This window comes from Mustela putorius, unplaced genomic scaffold, assembly GCF_011764305.1.
Source record: "Mustela putorius furo isolate JIRA1106 unplaced genomic scaffold, ASM1176430v1.1 tig00003987_pilon_pilon_pilon, whole genome shotgun sequence".
Taxonomy (NCBI): Eukaryota; Metazoa; Chordata; class Mammalia; order Carnivora; family Mustelidae; genus Mustela; species Mustela putorius.
The window spans coordinates 6,898,055-6,922,059 of NW_025422126.1; the positions used below are offsets into that span (position 1 = coordinate 6,898,055).

Here is a 24,005-nt window from a genome sequence, read left to right on the forward strand (position 1 = left end):
CTGGATCAGTTTACTGAGAAGATTCAGTTTATCATTCTGTATTGATTATGAATCAGTCTTTGTACAAGTTACAATGGAGTGATGCCTCTTCTGTTTCATTTGATCTTTATTTCATAATGATTTGCTATTTAAAGATTCCATTCTTTCTTCCACACATCAGCTGTATTTTTCTTTTTTTTTAAGTCTCTGGTTCCTTGAATAATAATGTCATTTTTTTTCCTTGAGAAATATTTTTATAGAGGACAGGTAAAATGTTTAGCTTAAGAGTTGGTCCTAAAAGGGGGGCATGAACAGTAGATGTTTTTATATCCATAATCTCAGGTTATCTTACGAAATTTCAAGTCTTTTCCTAAGGGAGCTGTAAGCCAGTCTTTACTTCCCAAACATGCCATTTCATTAGGCAGTCTTAAGTGTTCATTCTAAGAATGGGACAGAAGTTTGGATATTTTTGGAAGTGATTGAGTGGAAGGTTTTCTGCTTTTCAATCTCTTATTATACATCTGTTTCATCTGTTTTTATTTATTTGTCATGTATCATTACATATTATTTTTAAAATATTCTGTAATACAGAAAAAGTTAACAATTCGGAATACATATATCTAGATTATAAAGCCAGTTTTTATCATCCTTATCCCACTCATATCTTTGTATAGCTCCTTAGTGCATTCTCACAATGACTAATGATCTATATGCTGTGATTTAAAGAGAAAGGGATAGATTTTGGTTAGTCTAAGATCATGCTGGCATTCAAAGTATATGAGGGTTGTACCTGTTGGGAATGTAACACTACATAGCAGTTCATTTTTTCCTTTATATTTTATTGTAGTTTTTGCCACTCCCTCACCTTTGGTAACTTCTTCTTTTAATGTAATTTCAAACTTTCAAGAAACTTGCAAGAAGAGTTAAATTAAAAAGAGAGAAATGTTAAAGATTTTTTTTTTAAGATTTTATTTATTTAGTTATTTGACAGAGATCACAGACAGGTAGGTAGAGAGAGAGAGAGGAAGGGAAGTAGGCTTCCCGACTGAGCAGAGAGCCCAATGCAGGGCTCAATCCCAGGACCCCGGGATCATGACCTGAGCCAAAGGCAGAGGCTTTAACCCACTGAGCCACTCAGGCACCCCCTAAAGATTTCTTTATTTAAATTTTGTTTGTTTCCAGTAGGTTTAAGGTGGATTAGGTAGAATATAAGATTATGTGAAGTGAAATGGAAGGGAGCAAGGAGAGAAAACCAAGGGTAGGGATTTAAGATGGAACAAGGTATGAGGCAGATACAGAAATGCATTGTATAAAGACATTGCTTTAAGGAGGCCACAAATTGGTTTCTAGGATGATTTTTCCAGAAGCTTTATGATCTTGGTAGATCATGGTGAGGGTGGGTTATCCAGGTTAAGCAAATCCAGGTTAAACAAAACATACTTATTGCAAAATTTTCCAGAGCTATTATGTGTTAATATATATTGTGAAAGATGAATAGAAGAGTATATAATGTAAACTGCTCCCCAACTTTTTTGACCTTAGAACCCTTCTTTTACAGAACATCTTTAGGAACTAATGTTCTCTGAAACATTTTGAGTGATGCTGTCTAGGCAGTTTAATACAACGAAGGACTAGGGCTTTGTGACAGTACTTCAGTGGAAAAATACTTATTACATCATAGAAGGGACATAGACATCTTGGGTTTAGTGTTGTGTTTTTGTTTGTTTGTTTGCTTGTTCATTTGTTTTTTGTCAGAGAGAGAGAGCACAAGCAAGCAGAGTGGCAGGCGGAGGCAGAGACAGAAGCAGGCTCCTGCTAAGCAAGGAACCCAATGTGGGAACATCCCAGGACCCTGGGATCATGACCTGAGCTGAAGGCAACCGCTTAACCAACTGTGCCACCCAGGCATCCCCTGGGTTTAGTTTAGAAGGGGTGTTTTAGATGAGTAAGGCATCTGGGAATCATTTTATTTGAGAAAGTGTTGTTGGAAACAGGACATTTATTATGGAGAAGAGAAGATGAGGATTGGTTTGGGCACACTGGGAGCTGTCAGTTTTCTTGACTGTGACATGCAAGAGGGAAAAGAGTTGGCCTTTGTGACTACATGGGTGGAAACTAGAACCATTGGGTAGAAGTCACAGGAAACCCTGCCCATTTAAGAAAATTTTCTAATTGTCATAACTGCAGAAATGGGAGGAAGCTATCTTAGGAAGTAGTGAGCTCTCTGGTGTTGCAGTTCCTGGATTGGGATACTGTGAAGATTTTTGTATAGGATTGCTGATAGCGTGAAATGTACTTTTAGATCCTGCTAGCTGAGAGGTCTGAACTTTTCCATGAAAATGTGATATGGGCCTTATATGGTAAAGTTACAGGAGACATTCTTTCATAGAGATGCCTGATCTGTCCTTGCATATAACAGTACAGTGTGTATTTCTGGTACCTAACATGTAATAGACATCCAGTAAATATTTGCTAAGTGACCTGGGGGGAAAGATACCTGAGGGTTAGCAGACAATCATTCTCAAGACAGGGGAAGTCTATGATGCTGCTGTGAGATCATGTTCTTGATGTCTCTGTCATTGCATTCTGACCTCATTCTCAGACTTAATAGGCAATAGATTTATCTAGTCTAAGGATAAAAGCCAAAGTAAAGAGGAAAATCACTTAAGGATTGGTTTCTACATTGAGAAACTTTGTCATAGCTCTTGGGGTTGCCACAGTGATACTGTGCAATGATCAGCTACTTTTTGAGTATGGGCGGAAAGAGTGAAGAATCTCTAACTCCTACAGGATAATGTTATTTGGGGTGATAGGTACTCCCTTGCAGAGATTTGTTTTCTTTTTTTAGTCTCTTTCTACCTTATCTCTCTGCAAATGTTATCCTTGCTTTATTCTGGATATTTAATGAATATACAGAATTGAGTTGCAAACATTCTTTGCCATGGGTCCTCTCACCTACCCAAATGGGTGCTTACATCATTGTGAGAATTTCGTAAATGTGAGAACTTGGTTTTATAAAAAGAATTATTTCCTAATAAAATTACTTTTCTTAAGGGTAAGTTCTATTTGTCTACTTAAAACGAGTAAGGGGAAACTGTAGTATGCATCACATGACATTTGGTATTGAAGGATAGTGTCCCATAGCTATCTAGAATTTGGGGAGAAGTTTAATGGAAATTATACACCCCTCGTGTGTCGTATATTCTGCCTGGTATTTGGGTAACTGGTGATGCAGTTTGTTAATGGTAATTAAAAATTCCATGTCTATTATATATTGATTTTTCTTTGGGAAGGCTGTTTTTTAGTTTGTTTTGTTTTTTAAGAGTCATTTCACCTCCCCAACCTTTTTCGTCAACTTTGTGGTGTTCAAAAATAAAAGGTTCGAAGAAGGTGAACTTACATTGAATTTATTCTTTTTCTTTTTTTTGGAGGGGGGCTACATTAATTCTTTTCATTCTTCTACAATGCTTTCACTGACTAATCCAAATCAAAGCAGTCTTTTTCTTTCCATGTATTTGTCTTGTTTGCCCTAGTCATTTGATTTTACCCAAGAATACAAAGCTATATGTGTATTTATTTTATTCTCCTCCATTGTAATTTAAACTTGGGAGTGGGATCCAAAATAATTTTTGTCCTCTGTGGAATCCTGACAAAGGAGCAATAGTCTAGTCCAACCTGCTTATTCTGTAGGTGGAAAACTCAGTAATTTTTTGCTTGTTTTAATACGCATTTAGTATTCACATGCCTACTTTCATTGTATAAATATAATAAACCTTGGAGTTAGGGCTCTAATTTATTTTGAAACTGACTAAGAGTCTCAGAATCAAGAACTTTTAGGAAACAACAACAATAACATTTCTACTGTCCTTCGTAGTTTATGGAGCTCTTTTACATGTATTATTTCATTATATCCTCAGAATTCCTGTGAGGCAGAGAGGTAATTTTATCATTGTCATTTTAGAAATAATGGCACTAAAACCTAAAGGCTCAACTTGTGAAGAATTGCTACAGCTGGGGCTGTAACCTAAGACATTGAACTCCAGATGTTATATGTGTCCTATTAAATCATCCTGTTCCTAGATCATTTATCCATTCTTATTGTTGGTGGACAGGATTTCTTTCCAGCAATTCAGCCATCCAGTAAGTGTTGACTGGATGCTCAGGTTGTAATACAGAACACATTTTCAGGTGTACTGGGGAAAATAAGACTCCTACAGTATTTTGCTCTTATTATACACAAACATGCCTCTACTTACACAAATGCACACCTATATATTATAGCAATTATAACATTAAATTGTAATTTGTCTTTTTACATGTCTGTCTCTCCAGCCAGATTATGTGCTTCTTGAGCATCCTCTGATTATCCTGTAAGCTCCTTTATATCCTCAGTGCCAATATAGACTCCTGCTTATAGGTGCCTAGTTTGTTGAATCAGTGTATAGGAGTGAATGAGTGAGTGAATACAGACATGAAAGATATTATGCCCTCTGGGGGCTTACAGTCTTCTTGGGGAGATAAAGCATGAAGTTTACAGTAAATACAAAGATTTTGTTTTTTTTTTTTTTTAAGAGAAACTTTGTTTATAGGGTTTTTTTTTTTTAACTAATATAAAACAGATTCCCAGCCTGTAGTTCATGTAATTGCTTCCCGGCGTCAGGATTGGTCAGAACATGAGATTGCAATGGAGACTAGTCCCACCATAATTTATCAGGATGTATCCAGTGAATCACAATCAGCTACTTCAACAATCAAAGCTCTATTAGAACTCCAACAGACAACAGGTATGAATTCACATGCTCGATTGAATGAAGCATGTTTTCTCTAGAGATGGGTTGTGCTAAAATACTACCACTGTTATATTTTCTTTGTTATTATTTGAGCACATTTCCCCCCTCTGGACTGGTCTATAGTCATTGCTGCAATCTGTTTGCTTGTCAGTTCAGTAAGAATACTTAATTCAGTTCAGTAAGAATACTGCCCAGGAATACTGAAGGATAGGCTAGTCAGGGAGAAAAAAAGGGCAGAACTCTTTCATTTCTGTCTCCTGCTTAAAAGGGCAGTCCTTGTAGCCTCTTGTCACCAGAAGTCAGTAGTTTCTATCATTTCTTAGCACAAGGGTAGATTCAGTATAGCTACTAGTTCTATGTAAGAATAATAGTAGGAAGCAGATTGAAGAGCCCCTGCCATCCTCCTCGATACGGGTTGGGCAGTTTTGTGGACATAAAACACCATTAATAGCCCTTGCTAGCATTCTAATTGGTTTTATCTTTCTAGTTCATTGTATAATTTAACCACTTGAGCTTCCATGCAAATCCATCCTTATTTAACAAGATCCTATCAGTATTTCTGGTTATTTAAATATCTTCAATAAACTCCAGGCAAAACCTCTATCAGTTATACTGACTTACCTGTTACAGTAAGTCAAAGATTATTAGGTTACTAAAGGGACCTTAGCAATGATCTCATCCAACCTTCATTTTATGCGTAAATAAACTGAGATCCAAACATGTTACCTAGTAGGCTAGTGGCAGAGCGAGACTCCATGTCTTTTGATTCCTAATTCAGTATCTACTCTACTTTTGGGGTGACTGTGATATTATTTTGGTTTTGTTTTGCTTTCTTTGTTTAAATGATTAGCTTGATTTTGTCACATTAAACTTCATGGGAATGATCTGAATGATCATTCAGTGGACTTAGTTACTGGTAACTATTTGCCATAACACCCACTTTACACTAGCCAAAGAATACTAGCATTTAGTATCTTTGTTTAATCTTTCTATTGGTGTTATTTTTGGCCTTAGGTACTTCTTCAGCTTCTTGTCTTTGACATACTCAGCCATTTGCATTAATGACTTGTAAGGGTAGAAACCGAATGAGTAGATTTTATAGAAAAAGTGTTAAGATAGAAAGTAAATTTATTCATGGAACCCATTCTTGTTTCCAGGCCATTCCATAAAACATTTTTGTAGGAACAGAGAAACACTGAAAATTTTTATTCTTTAAGAGTCATTGAAGACTTAGTAAATTTCTTTGAAGATTATCATGAATTTTTAATAGATCAGATTAAACCGGTCATTGTATTGTGCTATTCTGGGTAGGTCTGCCCTAGAGCAAATCATGGTGTATACTGCTTATTCACCCTTTGTTTTCAGGTTGGTGAACTCAAGAAAACCAGGGACTACCTTGAAGAAGGGTAAAGGAAATGTTCTAAGAGGACTGTGTATAAGAGAAACAGATTATTTGGCCTAGTCATAGTAGGGGGGAATTTTAGTCTGAATGCATATGAGTTCTTGCCAGGCTGCTGGGTATGGCTGTACAAGTTGTGCATTCTACAACCATACATAGCAGTCTGCTTTTTTTCTTTTCAATTCACTATTTCCTTAGTCACTGCCAGTATAGCACCCCAGAGGTCTGGTTCATATTCCCATGGACAACTCTGGTTTTGATACTTGTTTGTAATAAAAGTTAACTTTTCCCCTGACTTTTTTATGCAGTAAAGGAAAAATTGGAATCTAAACCAAGACAACCCACTATTGACTTGAGTCAGATGGCAGTGCCTATTCAGATGACCCAGGAAAAGAGACATTCTCCTGAGAGTCCATCCATTGCTGTGGTAGAGTCAGAACTAGTTGCTGAATACATCACTACTGGTAGGTGTCCTTGTAAAAAGTAGTATTAAGGTAGGAGAGCTACCTTTCTGGATTTATGGGATGGTTGTTTGGGGGAGAATATAGTTTTTATATTTCTAGATCTTTTCCAATTTGGTCTGAGAGTACATTCACATTGTCCTTGGGACTTACTCTATCATTAATGACAAGGGGGAAAAAAGCAATTGGTTGTTGCAAACTGCAAATAATAAAGAATTGAAGGTGGCCGTAAATGAAATCTGTGGTTATAAGGTGACAGCTGTAAAGAGGATAAAATACCTTTTATATAAGGATAGATATTCTGATGCATCTGAATTTTCTAGTTTGGGGTGAGGGGATGTGGGTCAAGGGAGAAAGAAGGTATAAAACCCAATGCTTTTTTAGCATAAAGAAAAAAATGGAGACCTTGAAATCCATGTAAATACTTAGGAGTTCTGGTGGAAAGCAAATTAGGTATTTCTTTAAAATGTGCTCTGGCCATAAAACACTAATGAGATTTTTAGATGGCATAGATAGAAAAGTGGAGCAGGAAGGATCATAGATTCTTTCTCTCATATTCTGGTGAGACCATTCCTAGAATACTGCTTTCTGGTTTGGACACTTCATTACATAGAGATTTGAAATAGTTCAGAGGATAGTAATGTGAATAATTAGGGGTTGGGAGAAATGACTTATGAAGCAGTATGTCAAGAACACCTGTCTTAAGTTTTCTTAAGCAGTGATCAAAGGAGAATGTAAAGTTAAAAATATTTAAAGGATGTCAAAAATACTAAAGTGGAAAAGGAATTCTTTGGTATCATTTTTAAGAGATATTTTTAAAGATTAATGGGTTATGGTGAGTGCTCTGATTTGTGTAAGTCTGATGAATCACAGACCTGTACCCCTGAAACAAATAATACATTATACGTTAATTTTTAAAAAAAGATTAATGAGTTAAAATTGCCAGAAGGGAGAATCCAGTTAAAGACTATGGAAAGCCATCTAGCATCTTTCTTTAGAGATATTTAGCAGAAAGCTAAATAAAGTAGAGGGCAGTATGTTGGGAATATGAGTATTAACCTCTGGGTATAGACTAGATTATCAGATGGTAAATGGAGGAAAAGACCTATGATTTCTTCCCTTACTTATCCTTTTCAGAACGCACTGATGAGGGGACAGAGGTTGCTTTTCCCCTTCTAGGTAAGTGGTGTGCATCCATTTGTAGTATAACTGAAGGTAAAAGATTATTGTTTGGGGGGAACCACTTAAATGGATGCGCTCTACTCTGATCTGGTAGAGGAAAGGTAAGCTCCACTCAGTAAAAAGGAGACTTTCTTTTTGCAGGATAGTGAGATTCTTTCTCAGAAATGAGCAGTTTGACATTGAAAAAAATAAGAGCTATTTAAAGAAATAAGTGACTGTTTTATGCTGTTGATATGGCCCAGTTAAGGTCACTTTCAGCTGTTTTCCATATGTTCACTCTCTGACTTCCTTCCATAATATCCTCCCCATCGTATCCTCAGCCACAGTAAGCATTTTCTTTGACTTCAGATCCAGGTTCCTGGCCCTGATGTCTTGTATTATCCTATAATAGGCATTAGTTTTCTCTGACTTTCCTGCACACTGGGGAATTACTATGAAGGGGTTTATAGATCTTGAATGAGGATTATTCTTAAATGATTTTAGTTGATCTTCTATTAAATCCATTTCCTTTCTTAATAAAAAATTTAATGTTATAATCATGAAGATTATTATGGGCAGCAGAAATGTTCCATATTAATCTGATAATTTCATAAGAGATTATTATATTTCAGATGTCACTCATTTCTGATGATGCTTCTGTCAGTTAAAAAACTTAATTTGTTTAATTTTAATACTAGTATGATTTATTTTTTCTCCTTAGTCACATTATAAATGATTTCAGTAGTAGTTCTAATATCACTTTTTTTCAGTTTGAGTTATTTGAGCATTAGAATCGTGGGTTATTCAGAGAATTTTGATATTCTCAAAATCCTTACCTAATCTTACAGATTTGTTTTACTCTGTTCTTGATTCAAAAAGTTCATTTCCCAATAACCATAAGCATTTTTTTTTAAAGATTTTATTTATTTATTTGACAGAGAGAGATCACAGGTAGGTAGAGAGGCTGGTGCAGAGAGAGAGAGAGAGAGAGGGAAGCAGGCTCCCTGCCGAGCAGAGAGCCCGATGCGGGACTCAATCCCAGGACCCTGAGATCATGACCCGAGCCGAAGGCAGCGGCTTAACCCACTGAGCCACCCAGGTGCCCCTAACCATAAGCATTTTTAAGGCTTTGTAGAATAAGAAGTGGTGGATGTTTTACTGTTTAAAAAGTTGAAGTTGAAACTGGTAAGAGATAGTTTGGCATCAGTGTAGACCTTGTTTTACATCTGTTACATGGATATAAATGCCTACCTTATTCCTTTGGACTTATGTAGTGAGAGAATAAGAAATGGAGTTGTTTTCCTGTTACACTGTATTCTCACCCATTTATGTCAGATGAACAAAATTTGTGATTTTTTCTATTCCTATGTTTACTTTTAAGACTTAACGATTTAAGGACCATTTTCAATCTGTTACTTCATTTGATCCTCTTCTAGGTAGAAAAAAATTTTTTATTTTCCTATTTAAAAAAAACAAAAATAAAACCTGTAAGTTTAGAGACTAATAGAATTTAATGACCTGTTCAAATTCACATAGCTGGGGTTGGTGGCAGAGTGGGACAGAATCCAGGTGTGACTCTTGGTCCAGTTCTTTTTGCAGTATCATCTTGACCTCTTACATCCTTAGGAACTATAAGGCTGCAAGGCAGTGTCACTTCATGTAAAAGACTGAATGCTTCTGGGTTTTATATTGCATTAGGAACTGAGACCAATAAATTAAAGTGTTATCTTAGTAAATTTAGTATTATCTTCATATCCTTAAAGACAATAGCCTGGATTTGATTGCAGAAATTTATTGTTGTTTTGTTACCTTAAAGGGGTGAAGGTTGTTGGAGAAATTAAGTACAGCTCACAAGAGGCTGTAACTTTACGGGGTTTGTTCCTCCTTTGTGATAATAGTTTTCACGGTGCTTCCGCATTTCTCATCTCATCCTTATAATGGCTCTGTTATTCCCATTTTACAGATGAGAACACAGAGTCTCAGAGAAGATAAGTGACTTTCTCAGAGTCACACATCTCATAGATGGGCAGACTCTGGTCTTCTGCCTCCTAGTTCACAGTACCACACATTCTCTCTGTGATGCAATCTCACAGACATTTGTTTAAAATGACTACTGGTTACAGATGCTGTGGTGATTTCTGGAGAAATATCATCACCTCCTCTATTTTCAGTCAGCCATCGCTCCCAGCCCCAACAGCCCTCCCAGCCCCAGCGGACCCTGCTCCAGCATGTGGCTCAGTCACAGACTGCAACACAGACTTCAGTGGTGGTGAAGTCCATCCCGGCATCTTCCCCTGGAGCAATCACCCACATTATGCAGCAGGTTGTATCTCTTCTTTCTCTTCTTACCTTCTGTTACTGCCTCCTTCCTGAAATAAGGTTCAGTTTCATTGATTATAGGAGAAGAAATAACTGAATTGAAGAGCAGTTCTTTCCTCTGTGAGGACTGAGTAGAGAAAATGAATTGAGAGTCTTAAAACACTGGAAAGTAATTAAGAAACAGTATTCATGCATCTTCTGTAAAATTGGAACATTTGAAAAGGGTGGGATTATCTAGATGAATCTGTGACTTCAGAATTGGTCACTCTGTATACATTGTTACGAAAGCATTTATCACTGAGGTGAGATTTTTAAATGAAATAGAAGTTAGCTTGTTTAGCTGTTTGTTGCTAGGTGTTTTGGTTTTAAAATGAATTCTCATAGGAAACATTATTTATAAGTACATATAAATATCTCACTTCTTTTACTATATGTGACCAATTGAGGAAGAGACTTAATGGGGGAGGAGAATGAGTTAATACAAAACAGGAAATCTGGTATCAAGGATAACAGGGAAAAAGAATATGTTGATAAGCTGATTTTGTGTCAGATACTGTGCTTTGAGCTTTAAAATACATTAATTTGTTTAATTCCCACTATGATCCTGCAAGGTAGGTGTATTATCCCTCTTACAAATGAGGAAACTCATGCTTACAGAAGTTAAGTAACTTATTCTGGGTGGCAGAGCCAGGGTTTAAACCCAAAGCATCCTGCCTCTATACAAAGTGATATCATAGATGCCAGATTTAAGTGTGACTTCTGATTAGTTGTCACATAAAGCACCATCATTTGACTGGTAGCAGTTGATCCTAATTGTAAGCAAACTAACCTGAATGACAATAAATTGTTGCATTAAAAACCTGTATGTGTAAGGTCATTATGAGATAGAGGAAGGTTTCAAATGAATCTCAAAGTTTTTAAAGTTTAGAATAAAGGAATAGCATGACAAAGAAGCAGGAAGAATAGGGTTGGGGTGAATGTTGTGTCACTGAGGAAAGCCAGGTGGCCAGAGGTTTAGCTGAGTATCCGATCTCAGCCTGGTTGCTGGCAGGTTCTGACATTGAGCTTTCTCAAGACCCCCAGAGAGGTCAAACAGGCTGGCCCTAACTATGTCCCTCAAGATCAATGCTTCCTCCCATCACTGTTATAACTGACACAGAACAATCTCTCTTTCCACGGACAGGAGTGCTCTCCATCCCCTCCCGGGTCTCCTCCCCACCTGGCAGCCCAGTCTCTGGGAAACTGTTGCCCAATGGACCCAGATGACCAAAGTGGGGAGGATGACTAGTGCAGAGGGTTATTCACCAGGCCTTGGTGAAGCCTGAGGACCCATTTCCACTCTGAGCAGAGAGGCCCTCTTTGGGGACCCGGATGGGCATGTCCCTCAGACAGTGACTCTTCCCTTCTGGACAGGGTTGGACATACACACGGCCAACGTGGGCTTCTCTAAACCTTGGCTTTTTTCTGGACACCTCATTCCTGGGTTGCTGCATTCTTTTCTTGCTTGGGTCAGTATCTCTGATGACCAGGCAAGAGAGCTGTGTCCTGAGCCAGAGAACCTCTCCTTTTCTGTGTTGGGCTGTGCTTGCAGGGCAACCTTACTCCTCCTACCTATACATTCTGGGCTCTCAAGGACTTCTCTTAAAGAAGTGAGTAGATCAGTTTTTGCAGTCCTTAATGTCTAAGAGTTGAAATTACAAGAGTCTCAATCTAAAGACCCCCCTTTAGGTTTAGAAAACTTGAGTTTCTTGGTCTTTTTAGGGCCTTCTGAAAATTTTTGAATGAATCTCATAACCAAGTCTCTTCAGTTTGAGGAAAATGTAGCAATGTAGGTGGTTTTCTTATTTCATTCTTACTTTGTGCCTTTTTTACTTAGGCATTAAGCAGTCACACTGCTTTTACCAAACACAGCGAGGAACTTGGAACTGAGGAGGGCGAGGTTGAAGAGATGGACACTTTAGACCCTCAGACAGGTCTGTTTTACCGATCTGCTCTGACTCAGTCGCAGTCAGCTAAGCAGCAGAAACTTAGCCAGCCCCAGCTGGAACAGACTCAGCTGCAAGTGAAAACTCTGCAGTGCTTCCAGACTAAACAGAAGCAGACCATCCACCTGCAGGCAGACCAGCTCCAGCACAAACTCCCGCAAATGCCCCAGCTTTCCATCAGGCACCAAAAGCTCACCCCTCTCCAGCAAGAACAAGCACAGCCCAAGCCAGATGTACAGCACACACAGCATCCCATGGTGGCCAAAGACAGGCAGCTTCCTACCTTAATGGCACAGCCCCCGCAGACTGTAGTACAGGTGCTCGCAGTGAAAACCACGCAGCAGCTCCCTAAACTGCAGCAGGCTCCGAACCAACCAAAAATCTACGTGCAACCCCAAACCCCCCAGAGCCAAATGCCGCTCCCAGCTGCATCAGAGAAACAGCCGGCAAGCCAGGTAACGGAATATTGGTAGCATGCAAAGCTAAACTTCTCTGTTCACGGAAAAAATAAGAACATCATGACCCTGTCGTGATTAGCAGTGCTTTCTCCTGGCAAGAGGAAACTCAAAAGCCTCATTTATGCTGGTATTACTTTACCCCATCAGAAGGTTGATATTAGGGAAGAAATGTATGCATTAATAATAGGAAGAAAAAAAAAAGCATAGCATGCAGAACTTGATTTTCCAGACAGTTAATGAAATCACTTCAGCATTGGTCAGCAGTGCATGGAAGCAAGATCCCTAAATTATTTGTATTTTTTAGGTATAAAATATTTTTTTTTCCTTGCCTGTAAACTCTTATATCTGTGGCAGTAATGCTAAGTAAACTACAGTCTTTTAAGAAGCTTCATTGAACATCTTCCTTTGTAGTTTACATCATTATCATCTAGTTAATAAATTTACCTTCTAGCTTTATCTTCTAGATTATAGAGGAATTATCTGGATAATCAAAAGAAAAATTCTATTAAGGAAAACCAGTGGCTTTAGAGCGATGTATATGTGTGTATGTGTGTATTATAAATACGTATATAGAGAATATATTTGTATAGGTGTATTTTGAAGCAAAAAATTGAAAATCCTACTTTTTATTTTTAAAAACTGAAGAAAATGCAAATAATTTGAGAACGGGTTGAAGGTATACCTTCCTTTGGGATATAAATCCCAAAGGAAAACAAGGCTGCTGTGACTTTTTTTTTCCTTCATTGCTGTGAACCTTGGCTGGCTAGACAAAGGTTCTTTTTACCCCTCCTCATTCCCTAGGTTTCTTAAAAATAACCACATACTTTCCCATCCAGCCCTCTTTTAAAACACCAAGCTTCATTCAGAATGTCTTCCTAGTTTACCGCACGAATGTTTCTTTTGCCATATTATCTGGGGTGTTGGATAGGTTTTCTCAAAGAGATGTAGCTGTAACACACACAACCCCAATTTGTTTTCAGGTGGAGCAGCCAATTATAACCCAAGGATCCTCTGTTACAAAGATAACTTTTGAGGGGCGCCAGCCTCCCACAGTTACAAAGATAACTGGTGGCAGTTCTGTGCCTAAGCTGACATCACCAGTTACAAGCATATCTCCCATTCAGGCCTCTGAGAAGACAGCAGTGTCAGACATTTTGAAAATGTCTTTGATGGAAGCTCAGATTGATACAAATGTAGAGCATATGGTAGTGGATCCCCCAAAGAAGGTTCTTGCCACTGGTATGCTCACTGGTGAAGCAGGATCATTACCATCCACCCATGTGGTGGTGGCAGGGATGGCGAATTCCACTCCCCAGCAACAGAAATGTAGAGAGTCCTGTTCAAGTCCATCTGCTGTTGGCCCTCCCTTAACGACAAGGAAAATCGATGCACCAGGAGTGCCTACGACAGGCCAGTTCATGCGTATTCAGAATGTAGGCCAAAAGAAAGCTGAAGAGAGCCCAGCAGAAATTATCATCCAGGTAAGAATTGGAAGGAACATGAGAAGTATTGGGCATCTTGGGGGTTGTGGGTTTGCTGTGATTGGGGCTATCACAGGAAGAGTCATGCCAAGATGGCAAAAGATATAGCAATTATTTTTGAGATGGCATTTGAAAAATTGGGGTTTAATACCTATTATAAATATACAAATTTTTATTTTCTGGAAGAGAATTCTAGAAAATTGGTGGATGTTATCACACCCCCTCTTAGAGGTAGTCAAGGGCCCTGAGCCCATATGTCAGCTTGACAGTCTTGACAGTCTTGTCTTATATCTTGTAGATATAAGACATGCTTGCCAGGGTTAACTCAGTAAGTCAACCCAGAAAATCAGCAACTTGATGGGGTCAGTCTCCCTGGTCTTTGCTCAAAAACTCCTGGGATATAACTGGATTGCACTTTTATTTCAAGTCAATTTCAGGGACCCTTTCCTTGGAAATACACAGCTCTTTATCTTGATCTAAGTTTATGGTTTTTAGGACAGTTAAACCTTAATTAACTGCAATGTCTGCAGAAACATGTTGTAAGAAAATGTTTCTACATAATTTAATTTGGGATTAACCATAAAGCTTTGCTTTTTATTTCAATCATTGTTGAAAAATCTTGTTATGTTTACTGTCCTGCCTTGGTAAGTACAGGCAAGTGAACATAATGAATTATTCATTGGCAGTAGATCTTCTGTGCTTCACATTCCCTTCATTTTGAAACTCATCTGTCATCATGCATAATAGATCAAGACTAAAGAATTACTGAGTCCAGACTAGCCTTTAGAAGTTGTGTTTTACTTCCCTTTCTCCTTGCAGGGTTTCAGATTGTTTTCTTGTCACTTTTCATTTTTTTGGCTACATTTGTAAGATGGCTTGGAAGGTTATCAGCACAGCACATTTTATTTAATGGAGAATTTGGATTCATTGCAATGTGGATAATCTAGGATTTACCATACATTCATTGTTGTGTGACTTGAAAGTTTCTATGGTAAACTTTCCCTTTTCCATGATGCCAGGCTATAAGAGAATACAAATTGACCAATATTATATTTATTAATATAAATAAGTATGGGGAAAATGCTTAAAGGCAAATAGAACTGGCCATTGAATTATTAAATGATTTCTTCCTCTATAAAAACAGTTGTTAGCGTATTAAGTCATTCTTGACAGGGGGAGTCATTGGTGTGTCGCTCCCCCCACCCCACCCCCTGAAAATGTGGGAAAAGACTTCAAGTTTCTAGCTTTGCCACTCATTGTGTGACTTTAGGCAGGGCTCTTTTACCCCACTCTGCGTTAGTTTCCTCATCAGTAAAAATGGAAATAAGGAGTGCCTATTTTACATGATAAATGGGAAGATTGTACAAAATTTAGATGAAGCACCTAGCATAGTACCTGGCTCTTGGTGATTGCCCAATAAATGGTAGCTGTTAACTATTTTACTAAAATTTACTGTGGCTCCTAAGAGTTTAAATTGGTATGCCAACTATATTGGAAATAATTTGGGATAGCTTATTTGGAAATTATTTTCTGTATTTTATGAACAGGGCTGAAAATTGCTTTGTGTATCAAGGATAGTATCTAATGAATCGGCTCTCTACAGAACATACAACTAACTTTCAGTGTATATATACCATGTGCTAGGTGGCCACATCAGAGGGAAGGACAGTGTGGTTGTTAGGAACCAAACTTTTGGAGTCAGAAACACCTGGGTTTGAGTCTCAGCTGTACTCCTTCTTACCAGCATTGTAGTTTGGAGCAACAGAGTTCACCTCTGTACCTCCATTTCATTCCCTGTGAAATGAAGATCATAACAGTTGCTCACAAGGTTGTTTCAAGGATTTCATGGGAAGCTGTATGGAATATAGCTAGTTAAGTGTGTGATACAAAGGAACACTCAATAACTACAGCTCCTCTTACTATAATCATCAGGAATATATTGTTGGGATATTTTCAGATCTTCTAGTTACACTTAGCTTTGACTGGAAGTATTGATTTTATGGATTCAGTAAAATAGTGTGGGGATGAATGAAAGAAGTCTACAGAAGTGCTTTGATTCCTTGAAGAATGTTTTATAAGAATTCAACATGTTTAATAATAAATACTTTGAATGAAAAGCATTGTTCTTTGTAGACAACTGTATTTCATTCATTTGTTCGTTCATTCATTCATTCATTCATACCACATGTATTACTTAACCTCTGTGTTCTAGGTGCTGTGCTAGGTGCAGGCTAGAGGAGTAAACAAAACAAATATATCTTCTATTCTGAAGGATCTATATATGTGGAACTTATAGTTTTAGAACCCTGAGATCTTTAGAGTATATCTTACTGCACGAGATTCAAGCTCAGTGAGGTGAAGTGACTTGTTCAGAGGTCCATAGCACATCTGAGCCAGAATTGAATTAGAATCCAGGTCTTCTGACCCCACCTCAGACTTCTTCACAGTGACCAGCTATATGGAACAGAGGGGGAAAACAAGTGACAGAAGACTCCACTAATCTAGATTGAGTGCCTTGGCATCTTGCAATATTTTCTTTATAGTGTTAACATTATATTTATATCCCTCTCCCCATCAGTTCCCACCCTGGCAGTAGAAGACTGTTTTGGTCAGGTATATTTCCTGATACTCAGTTTTGCCCTGGGACTTTGAATGTTAAAGATAGGTTAATTCATTTGGCAGGTGTTTATTGAGCAACTAAGGCATGACAGGCCCTGTTCAGATCTCTCAGCATCTAGCAATGAAAAAAAGTAGTCAAGTTCTGTGCTTACATTCTCATGGAGCTTACATTCTAAGGGTGAGAAAAAAAATTTAACAAAAATGATAAATACAATGAAGAAAAAAAACAATGTAATAGAGGTGGGAGTGGGACCTACCCAGTGATCTGGTTTCATGGTCATAGAAGAAAAGCTTCTCAAAATGTTTTACTCTAAGCATCTGAGCTAAGATGCAGATGACAGGATGGAACCAGCCATGCAGAGATTCAGCGAAAAATTATTCCAGGAAGAGGGGAGGAACCTAGTGCAAAGGTCCAAGGTATGAGTGTGCTTGGCATAAGCCTAGAGTTATGACAAAAAGTTTGATTTTATAGCAGTTACCATAGGAAACCGTTGTAGAACTTTAAGCAGGGGTATTATGTGAACTGATAGACCTGATAAGGATGAGAAAGAAGAACCTGACAAGGCGATATGGCCATAATATGTGTTTGTCTACTCATATTTTAAAAGACAGTTTTGTCCTCTTAGGAAAGAGAATTAGTATGTCACCCAAATAAATAACTTCTCCTTTGAACTACCAAAGGGTTACAGAAGGCTACTGAAGGGTTTAAAATATATTGTGGTGTCAGCAAATTAATCATATACCTTGCAGATAATAATGACTGAAAACTGACTGCATTTACATTTAAAATTTGCTTAATGATCAAATGATCAAGTCTCTCTCTTGATTTAGGCACAGACTTCAGCCTCCTTCACTGGACGAGGTACAGTCAGGAAGTGAAAAGATCACTTTAAGTTGTTAGAAGACTTGAGCTTGAATCCTGGCACTTTAACTTTGACCAACTGTGTGACCTTGATTAAGTCACTTATCCTCTTAGTTTCCTCATTTGTAAAATGGGAGTAACATTTTTCTTACAGTGTTGTTATGGGGATTTAGTAGAGTATCATGTGTGAAAGCACCTAGCACAGTGCCTGGCGTGTAGTAGTTGTCCAATGTCAGTTTCCTTGTTTCCTTCCTTAGTGTTGGGGAAATCCTCCTGTTTCTTCTTTTTACCATAAAGCCTCTCTCTTGTGTCTTCTCTTCCAGGCCATTCCCCAGTATGCTATTCCTTGTCACTCCAGTTCCAACGTGGTTGTAGAGCCCAGTGGGCTTCTTGAGCTGAACAACTTCACTAGCCAGCAGTTGGATGACGATGAGACGGCAATGGAGCAAGACATAGACAGTAGCACAGAGGATGGAACCGAGCCCAGCCCCTCTCAGAGTTCTGCTGAACGGTCCTAAATTTTTGAAAACAGGCGTGCACTTTAAAACCTACTTGGTTACCAAGTGTCCAGGGAAGCCCTTGATTTTTGATGTCTAAAGATAGCACTTTGCCCATGCTTAGGCTATGGACCCCAAAATCACAGTGTTTCAACAAGAGCTGCTGCAGGAGCAGCATTTTAAAACAAGATAAAACTCACAGGGGAATGTACTTTAAAAAAAAAAAAAGAAAGAAAAAGGAAAAAAAGGAAAGCTAAAAAAAAGAAAAACGTGCACATCTGCAGTGACAAAAGACCCGATATCCTTTCTCTGTTGGACCACGGCTGATGGTAAAGTATGTCATGCAGTGGAAAGAGACTTTTCCTGTGAATGTTCAACTGGTTTCTGCTGAGCAAAACACCATCAGAAAAGGAGAATGTGAATAGTTTGTATTTTGAAATGGTGTGTCAGGAACAGTTTTTTAAAAACCTTGTATGTTTTTGAAAATCTCTGAAAGTGTTGAATTGGTTAAAATTTTACATTTGCTCAGTTTATAGTTTATAAAATAACTAGAAAAATACTGGCATTAAAGAATCCTTGTTAGATGGTGGAAATCAGATCCCTAACCAGTGGGAAGTGCTTTTTGGGTGGCTTGTACATTCTCATCATTTGTATGCTAATTTATTGTGTTGTTGTTCCTTTGTGCTCTAGGCAGCACACTTGCCTTCTATTTATTTAAATGTAAACATTTCAAAGCAGGCCATATTCTGACAGATTTCCTGTAAACCAGGATTTGCCTGCCTTTTCCACCTCCCACCCCTCCCGCTCCTTTAAGAAAAGAGAAAATGTTTCATTGTGAAGGAGAGGAAAAGAAACATTTTCTAGCCCAAAGGAAATGTTCAGCTATGTTCAGGAAAAATAACCCATATGATGCTATCTTAACATTGAAATTGCACATTCATATTGGACTGAGACTTTGAAGATAACTTTTACGTACTTTTGTTTAAACCCCTTTGAAATGTATAAAAATTAATTTGCAGTTCTAAATGTAATGTTTTTAAGCATTCTGCCTTTTTAGGACACAGTTTGTTTAAGCAATATGTTTGGGTCTTGTGATCACGGTCTGTCACAAGTAGAGTGAGGGGTAAGAGGGTGGGAGGGTAACGGTCAGTTTTGACAAGTTGTGGCAAAGGAAGCAATTCTTTTCATTTTTTAAAAAATGTAAATAGAAAAGTTTTTAACGGTTTTATATAGATTTCACTATAAATAAGCATTTTAAGACTGACAAATGTTGAATTGTACATACATATCTCAGCATAACTGCCCAATTTTTTGGTGCTGAAGTACTGTAAGTAGATTTCACCAACAGTCTCCTAATTTTTGCATCTATATCTAGAAAAAAAACTGTGATACTGTAGTTAATAAATTCCCACTAGAGTGACACTGAAGATTTAAACACAAGCATTTATAAGATGCACTGACCTCTGGTAGTCGCCATCATTTCTCCTGAGTGGTTAACGACTTACCCGTAGATGGGGCTGTTGGATTTTATTTTATTGTACAAATTCATGTTTAAAAGACTTTGTGATTGTTTCTAGTTAAGTAACTTTTTAACCTCTCCAGTCATAGGCTTCTTTGAAAATCTGATCACACTATGAACTCTCCCCAAAAAGACACACATGCCAATATACATGTTAGATTTTACATACAATCTTAGGGGTTTGTGGGCCCCTAAGCCTAACCATGTATTCAAGGTTAAGCCCTCTGTTATGGTCAGTCCATTACTTACAGATGTAAGTTTTTATAAAATAAAATATCTTTTAAATATTCATGGGTCAGGTAACAAGAGCAAACTTGAATAAAGTTATTATGTCTACTTCTACATATTCTGGCAGCATAGCATACCTGTGTCCCTTTTGAGAATTTAACCTTAATATGTTTTCAGCAACTAGAATGGCAGACGAAACTTCCATAAGCTACACTTTTAAAAATTAGTTTGTATATATTAACAAATTATCAAGTGAGGGATTTAATATTTTTTTTTTCCTTCAAAGATACTACTTTCAAGGAGACCATGACTTCTTTTGTTTATTCAACAAATATTATTTGAACATCTACGGCGTGTTGGGTACTGTTCTAAGCACCAGGGATTCCACAGTAAATAAACAGAAAATCCTACCCTTATGGAGTTTACAAACAGAGCTTCCTGCTGAAGAGTGGATGCCAGGGCCAAAGGAAGGAGGAAACTCAAGTTCCTACTTAGGTTTCTTGCTTAAGTGAATGGATGGTGGTGCTGTATATGGGTCTCCAGGTATCCTTTTACTGAAAGTCTTAGCATTATTAAATGTAATTTTAAATCAGTCCTTGTGAAAGATATCCAGAGATTATGCTGCAAATATTACAGAATTATTAGAGTCCTAACAACTGTTACAGGCAGTGGTAAGAAAAATTCATTTGGTTTGAAGTAAACTTTGTAAATGCTTTGTATTGCAGAATGCAGTTTATGCTGAACTTAGGGAACTTAAAAAAATGTTTTATTGAAATTAATTCACATGCCATACAATTCACCCATTTAAAGTGTACAGTTCAGTGGTTTTCACTGGATTTACTGAGTTGGGCAGCCATCACTACAGCCAGTTTTAGAACATTTCCATAACCCTAAAAAGAAATCCTGTACCCCTTAGCTGTTACCCCTGAAACTCACCCTGCCACTCCAGCTCTAGGCAACCACTAAACTACTTTCTGTCTTTATGGACTTGCCTATTCTGGACATTTCATATAAATGGAATCATATAATATGTGGTCTTCCGTGACTGGCTTCTTTCATTTGGCATAGTATTTTCAAAATTGTAACAGGTTTCAGTCCTTCAGTCCTTTTTATGGCTCAGTAATATTCCACCACATGGATAAACCACATGTTCTTTATCCATTCATTGGTTGATGGACATTAGGGTTTCTACTTTTGGCTTTTATGAATAATGCTGCTGTGAACACTTGTGTATAGTTTTTACATGTTTTCCGTTCTCTTTGGTACATTTCTAGGAGTGTAATTGCTAGGTCCTACAGTAACTGTTTAATGATTTGAGAAACTATCAAACTCTTGTCTACAGTGACTGTACAGTTTACAGCAGTATAGGACAGTTTGACCTTTTCTACATCTTCACCAATGCTTGCTATATTTGTTTTTTGTTTTCATTATTTTTCAAAATTATATCCATTTTAGAGTGTGCAGTGGTACCTCATTATGGTTCTGATTGACATTTTCCTGATGGCTAATGGTAAAAATCTTTTCATCTGCTTGTTGGCCATTCACTGATCTTTGGAGAAATGTCTTTTGCCCATTTTCAAATTGAATGATTTTCTATTATTTAAATTGAGAGCTTTCGAAGTACAGGCAATAATACCACTCTTAAAAGTAACCTGTTCTCTAGTCATTAATTCATCACCCTTAAAACCTTAATCACGTTTGACTTCCTCTCTAATGTAACAAATTGCTTAACATTCTTAAAACTGTGTAGAGCTAATTGAAAACGTTTTTAAATACATTTCTTTGTGAGGTTCTCTCAATGACCTGCTTGGATGGGAGACATAGTACAAAGGAAATAATACCCAAGTGGTCTGGATTTGAGTCCCAGGCTCCTGTGTTAATGGATCATATGAACTTGAGCAGGTCCCATTTCCTGTAATACAAAGTGTGAGTTTCTGACCCACTTGGGGTTATCGTGAAGAGTGCATGAAATAGTGCATGTAAAAAATGCCAGGCACAGAGGTGCTCTATTTTTTAAGTCTAATAGCTATTAACAGTCCCACTTTATAAATAGAAAACGAGGGCTCAGAGACAAATGAAGTACCAAAACACACAGATTATATGCTAATAGGCATCATGCTGATCCCCAAGTTGATACTTTCTATATGGGAGTGTATGTGTGCCACCAGACACAGAATTGGCCTTTGGAAAGACAGGGGAACTTGATGTTGGCCTGTAACATAATCTCTTTGTCTGTCTTGGGTGCCTTCACACAGAGGTGCTCACACACAAGTTTGTCTTTTGATTTGTCACAAATCCCAGATAAGAGGAAGTAGAGTGAAAAAGCACCATGTAAGCAAGGCCTTTCCAAGAAGAGTGAGAAAACAGTCTGCTGCCTCTGCTTACAGGTTTTATAAGCCTTTAAGTGAGGCCTATGACCTACATATTGAAAAAAGGATTGAAACACCATAGAATCAGATTTGTACTTGTGAGAAGTCTTGCTCTGCTTTCGTACCTCTTCCTTGCTTACACAGACTGTAACTGAAAACAGGGCACTTCAGAAAAAAAAAAAAAAAAAGCAAGCCTAAGTTTGAATCCTGACAAGCCATGTGCTGGACAAGCTCCGAGAGGCTTCAGTTAGCACAAGATGGAATGAATGGTTTATACTATGTCACCTAATACCCATTTTTAAATGTCCTGACTTTTTCTTTTCCTTCCAACAAATAGTTACTGGGCACTTCTTATGTGCAGACGTTGGGGATATAATAGCCAGGGAAAGACACCTCTACCGTCTTGGAACTTGAGCCTTTATCTCCTTTAGGATGCATGAATCAAAGATTACAGCTAAATATATTCATTGCTAGTGCTATGGTGGAAAATAAGTAGTGCTAGGATAGTGTGTAAATACGGAGGTTGGGGAGTTGTACTCAGAAAGGGATTCTTTTTTTTTTTTTTCCTTTTTTTTAGAGAGAGAGCACAAGTAAGCAGAGCATCAGGGAGAGGGGGAGAGAGAGAAGCAGGCTCTCTGCTAAGCAGGGAGCCTGATGTGGGGCTCGATCCCAGGACTCTGGAATCATGACCCGAGCTGAAGGCAGCCGCTTAACCAACTGAGCCACCTGGGTGCCCCCAGAAAGGGATTCTTAAAGTGATTTGAAGGAAGGGATTTAACTAGACAAGAAGGATGGGGGTTGGGGGCAGAAGGATAGCAGCTATGAAAGGCCTGTGGTAGGAAGGGCTTGGGGAGAGGGGAACTTGAGTAGGCTAATGTGACTGCAACGCAGCAAGTGAAGGCAACAAGCGTGGGAGCAGAAAGTAGAGACAGACCTATATGTGGATCTTGCAGGTTATGATAAAGGTTTGAGGTTTTATTCTTAGAACAAGAAGTCACTGAAAAGTTTTAAGCCATTGACCCTGGCAAAATGAATTAATATATGTACAAACTACTTGGAGTTAAGTTCATTAGTACAGAAAAATAAATTTAACTTTTTTTTTTAATGCCAGTCTCATCTCCTTATGTCTGGCATTCAAGGTTCTTAGAGCTGCAATCTACATCTGTAGATTCATAACCCATTTCACTACCCCGACCTACTGCCTGTCTTCCCCATCACACATACAGTTTATGCTCTGTAATTGACAGGCTCACTCATTTCCCAAAGCCCTGATTAAAAACCACATCCTTCACCAAGACTGCCCAGATGTGTTGCAGGGGAACTTAATCCTACCCGACTGCTGAGTTCCTCTAGCATTTTGTGAGAAATACACGTTTATGTAGCACTTACCATTGGTTCTTTGCTGTGAATTAGTTGCAATTTTTACAGTATGCCTCTGGGAGAGCCCTTGAAATGCAGTATTCTAAGGAGTCATTCTAAATTCTTTTAGCTTAAGTAAGAGATGCTGAGCTTTCTGGATTTTTTTTTTTTTTTTTTTTGGTCTCTGATGCCCTTGAATATCAAGACTTAATATTCAAGTTTGTTAGAAAGAGTTTAGTGAGATCGTTGGTAATCTTAAGATTCACTCATTCAAGTCAGTAGCATCCTGTTTGGTTCTCCACAGGATCAACTGCTATTTCCTTGCATGGCAGTGTTCACCAGGGTCTATCATCTATGCTATCACTTTGACCTCTACCATATATGGATTAATTAATTAAATCACTGAGTAAATATTGAGCAGTTATTGTTACCCAGACACTATTCTAGCCACTAGGGATATGGCAGTGAACAAAATAGTTGAAAAATAAAGCAATCTGTGTTATGTAGCTTACATTCTAC

General features: G+C 38.0%; 1 protein-coding gene across 14 annotated transcripts in view; it reads left to right on the forward strand.

Annotated features, from left to right (window-relative positions):
• EMSY (EMSY transcriptional repressor, BRCA2 interacting) overlaps positions 1–22,322 on the forward strand; it is an 89,891-nt gene extending 67,569 nt beyond the window's left edge. For 7 of the 14 annotated variants that reach the window (XM_004767996.3, XM_004767997.3, XM_004768001.3 and 4 more), the window contains 7 exons: positions 4,599–4,763; positions 6,477–6,632; positions 7,767–7,808; positions 9,962–10,113; positions 11,986–12,549; positions 13,533–14,033; positions 17,838–22,322. In XM_004767996.3, the coding sequence (XP_004768053.1) occupies positions 4,599–4,763; positions 6,477–6,632; positions 7,767–7,808; positions 9,962–10,113; positions 11,986–12,549; positions 13,533–14,033; positions 17,838–18,032 (1,775 nt within the window). In that variant the 3' untranslated portion in view covers positions 18,033–22,322. The remainder of the gene's footprint in view (positions 1–4,598; positions 4,764–6,476; positions 6,633–7,766; positions 7,809–9,961; positions 10,114–11,985; positions 12,550–13,532; positions 14,034–17,837) is intronic. The other 7 variants (XM_004767999.3, XM_004768003.3, XM_013064355.2 and 4 more) reach the window with 4 other exon arrangements.
• Positions 22,323–24,005: the final 1,683 nt, after the last annotated feature.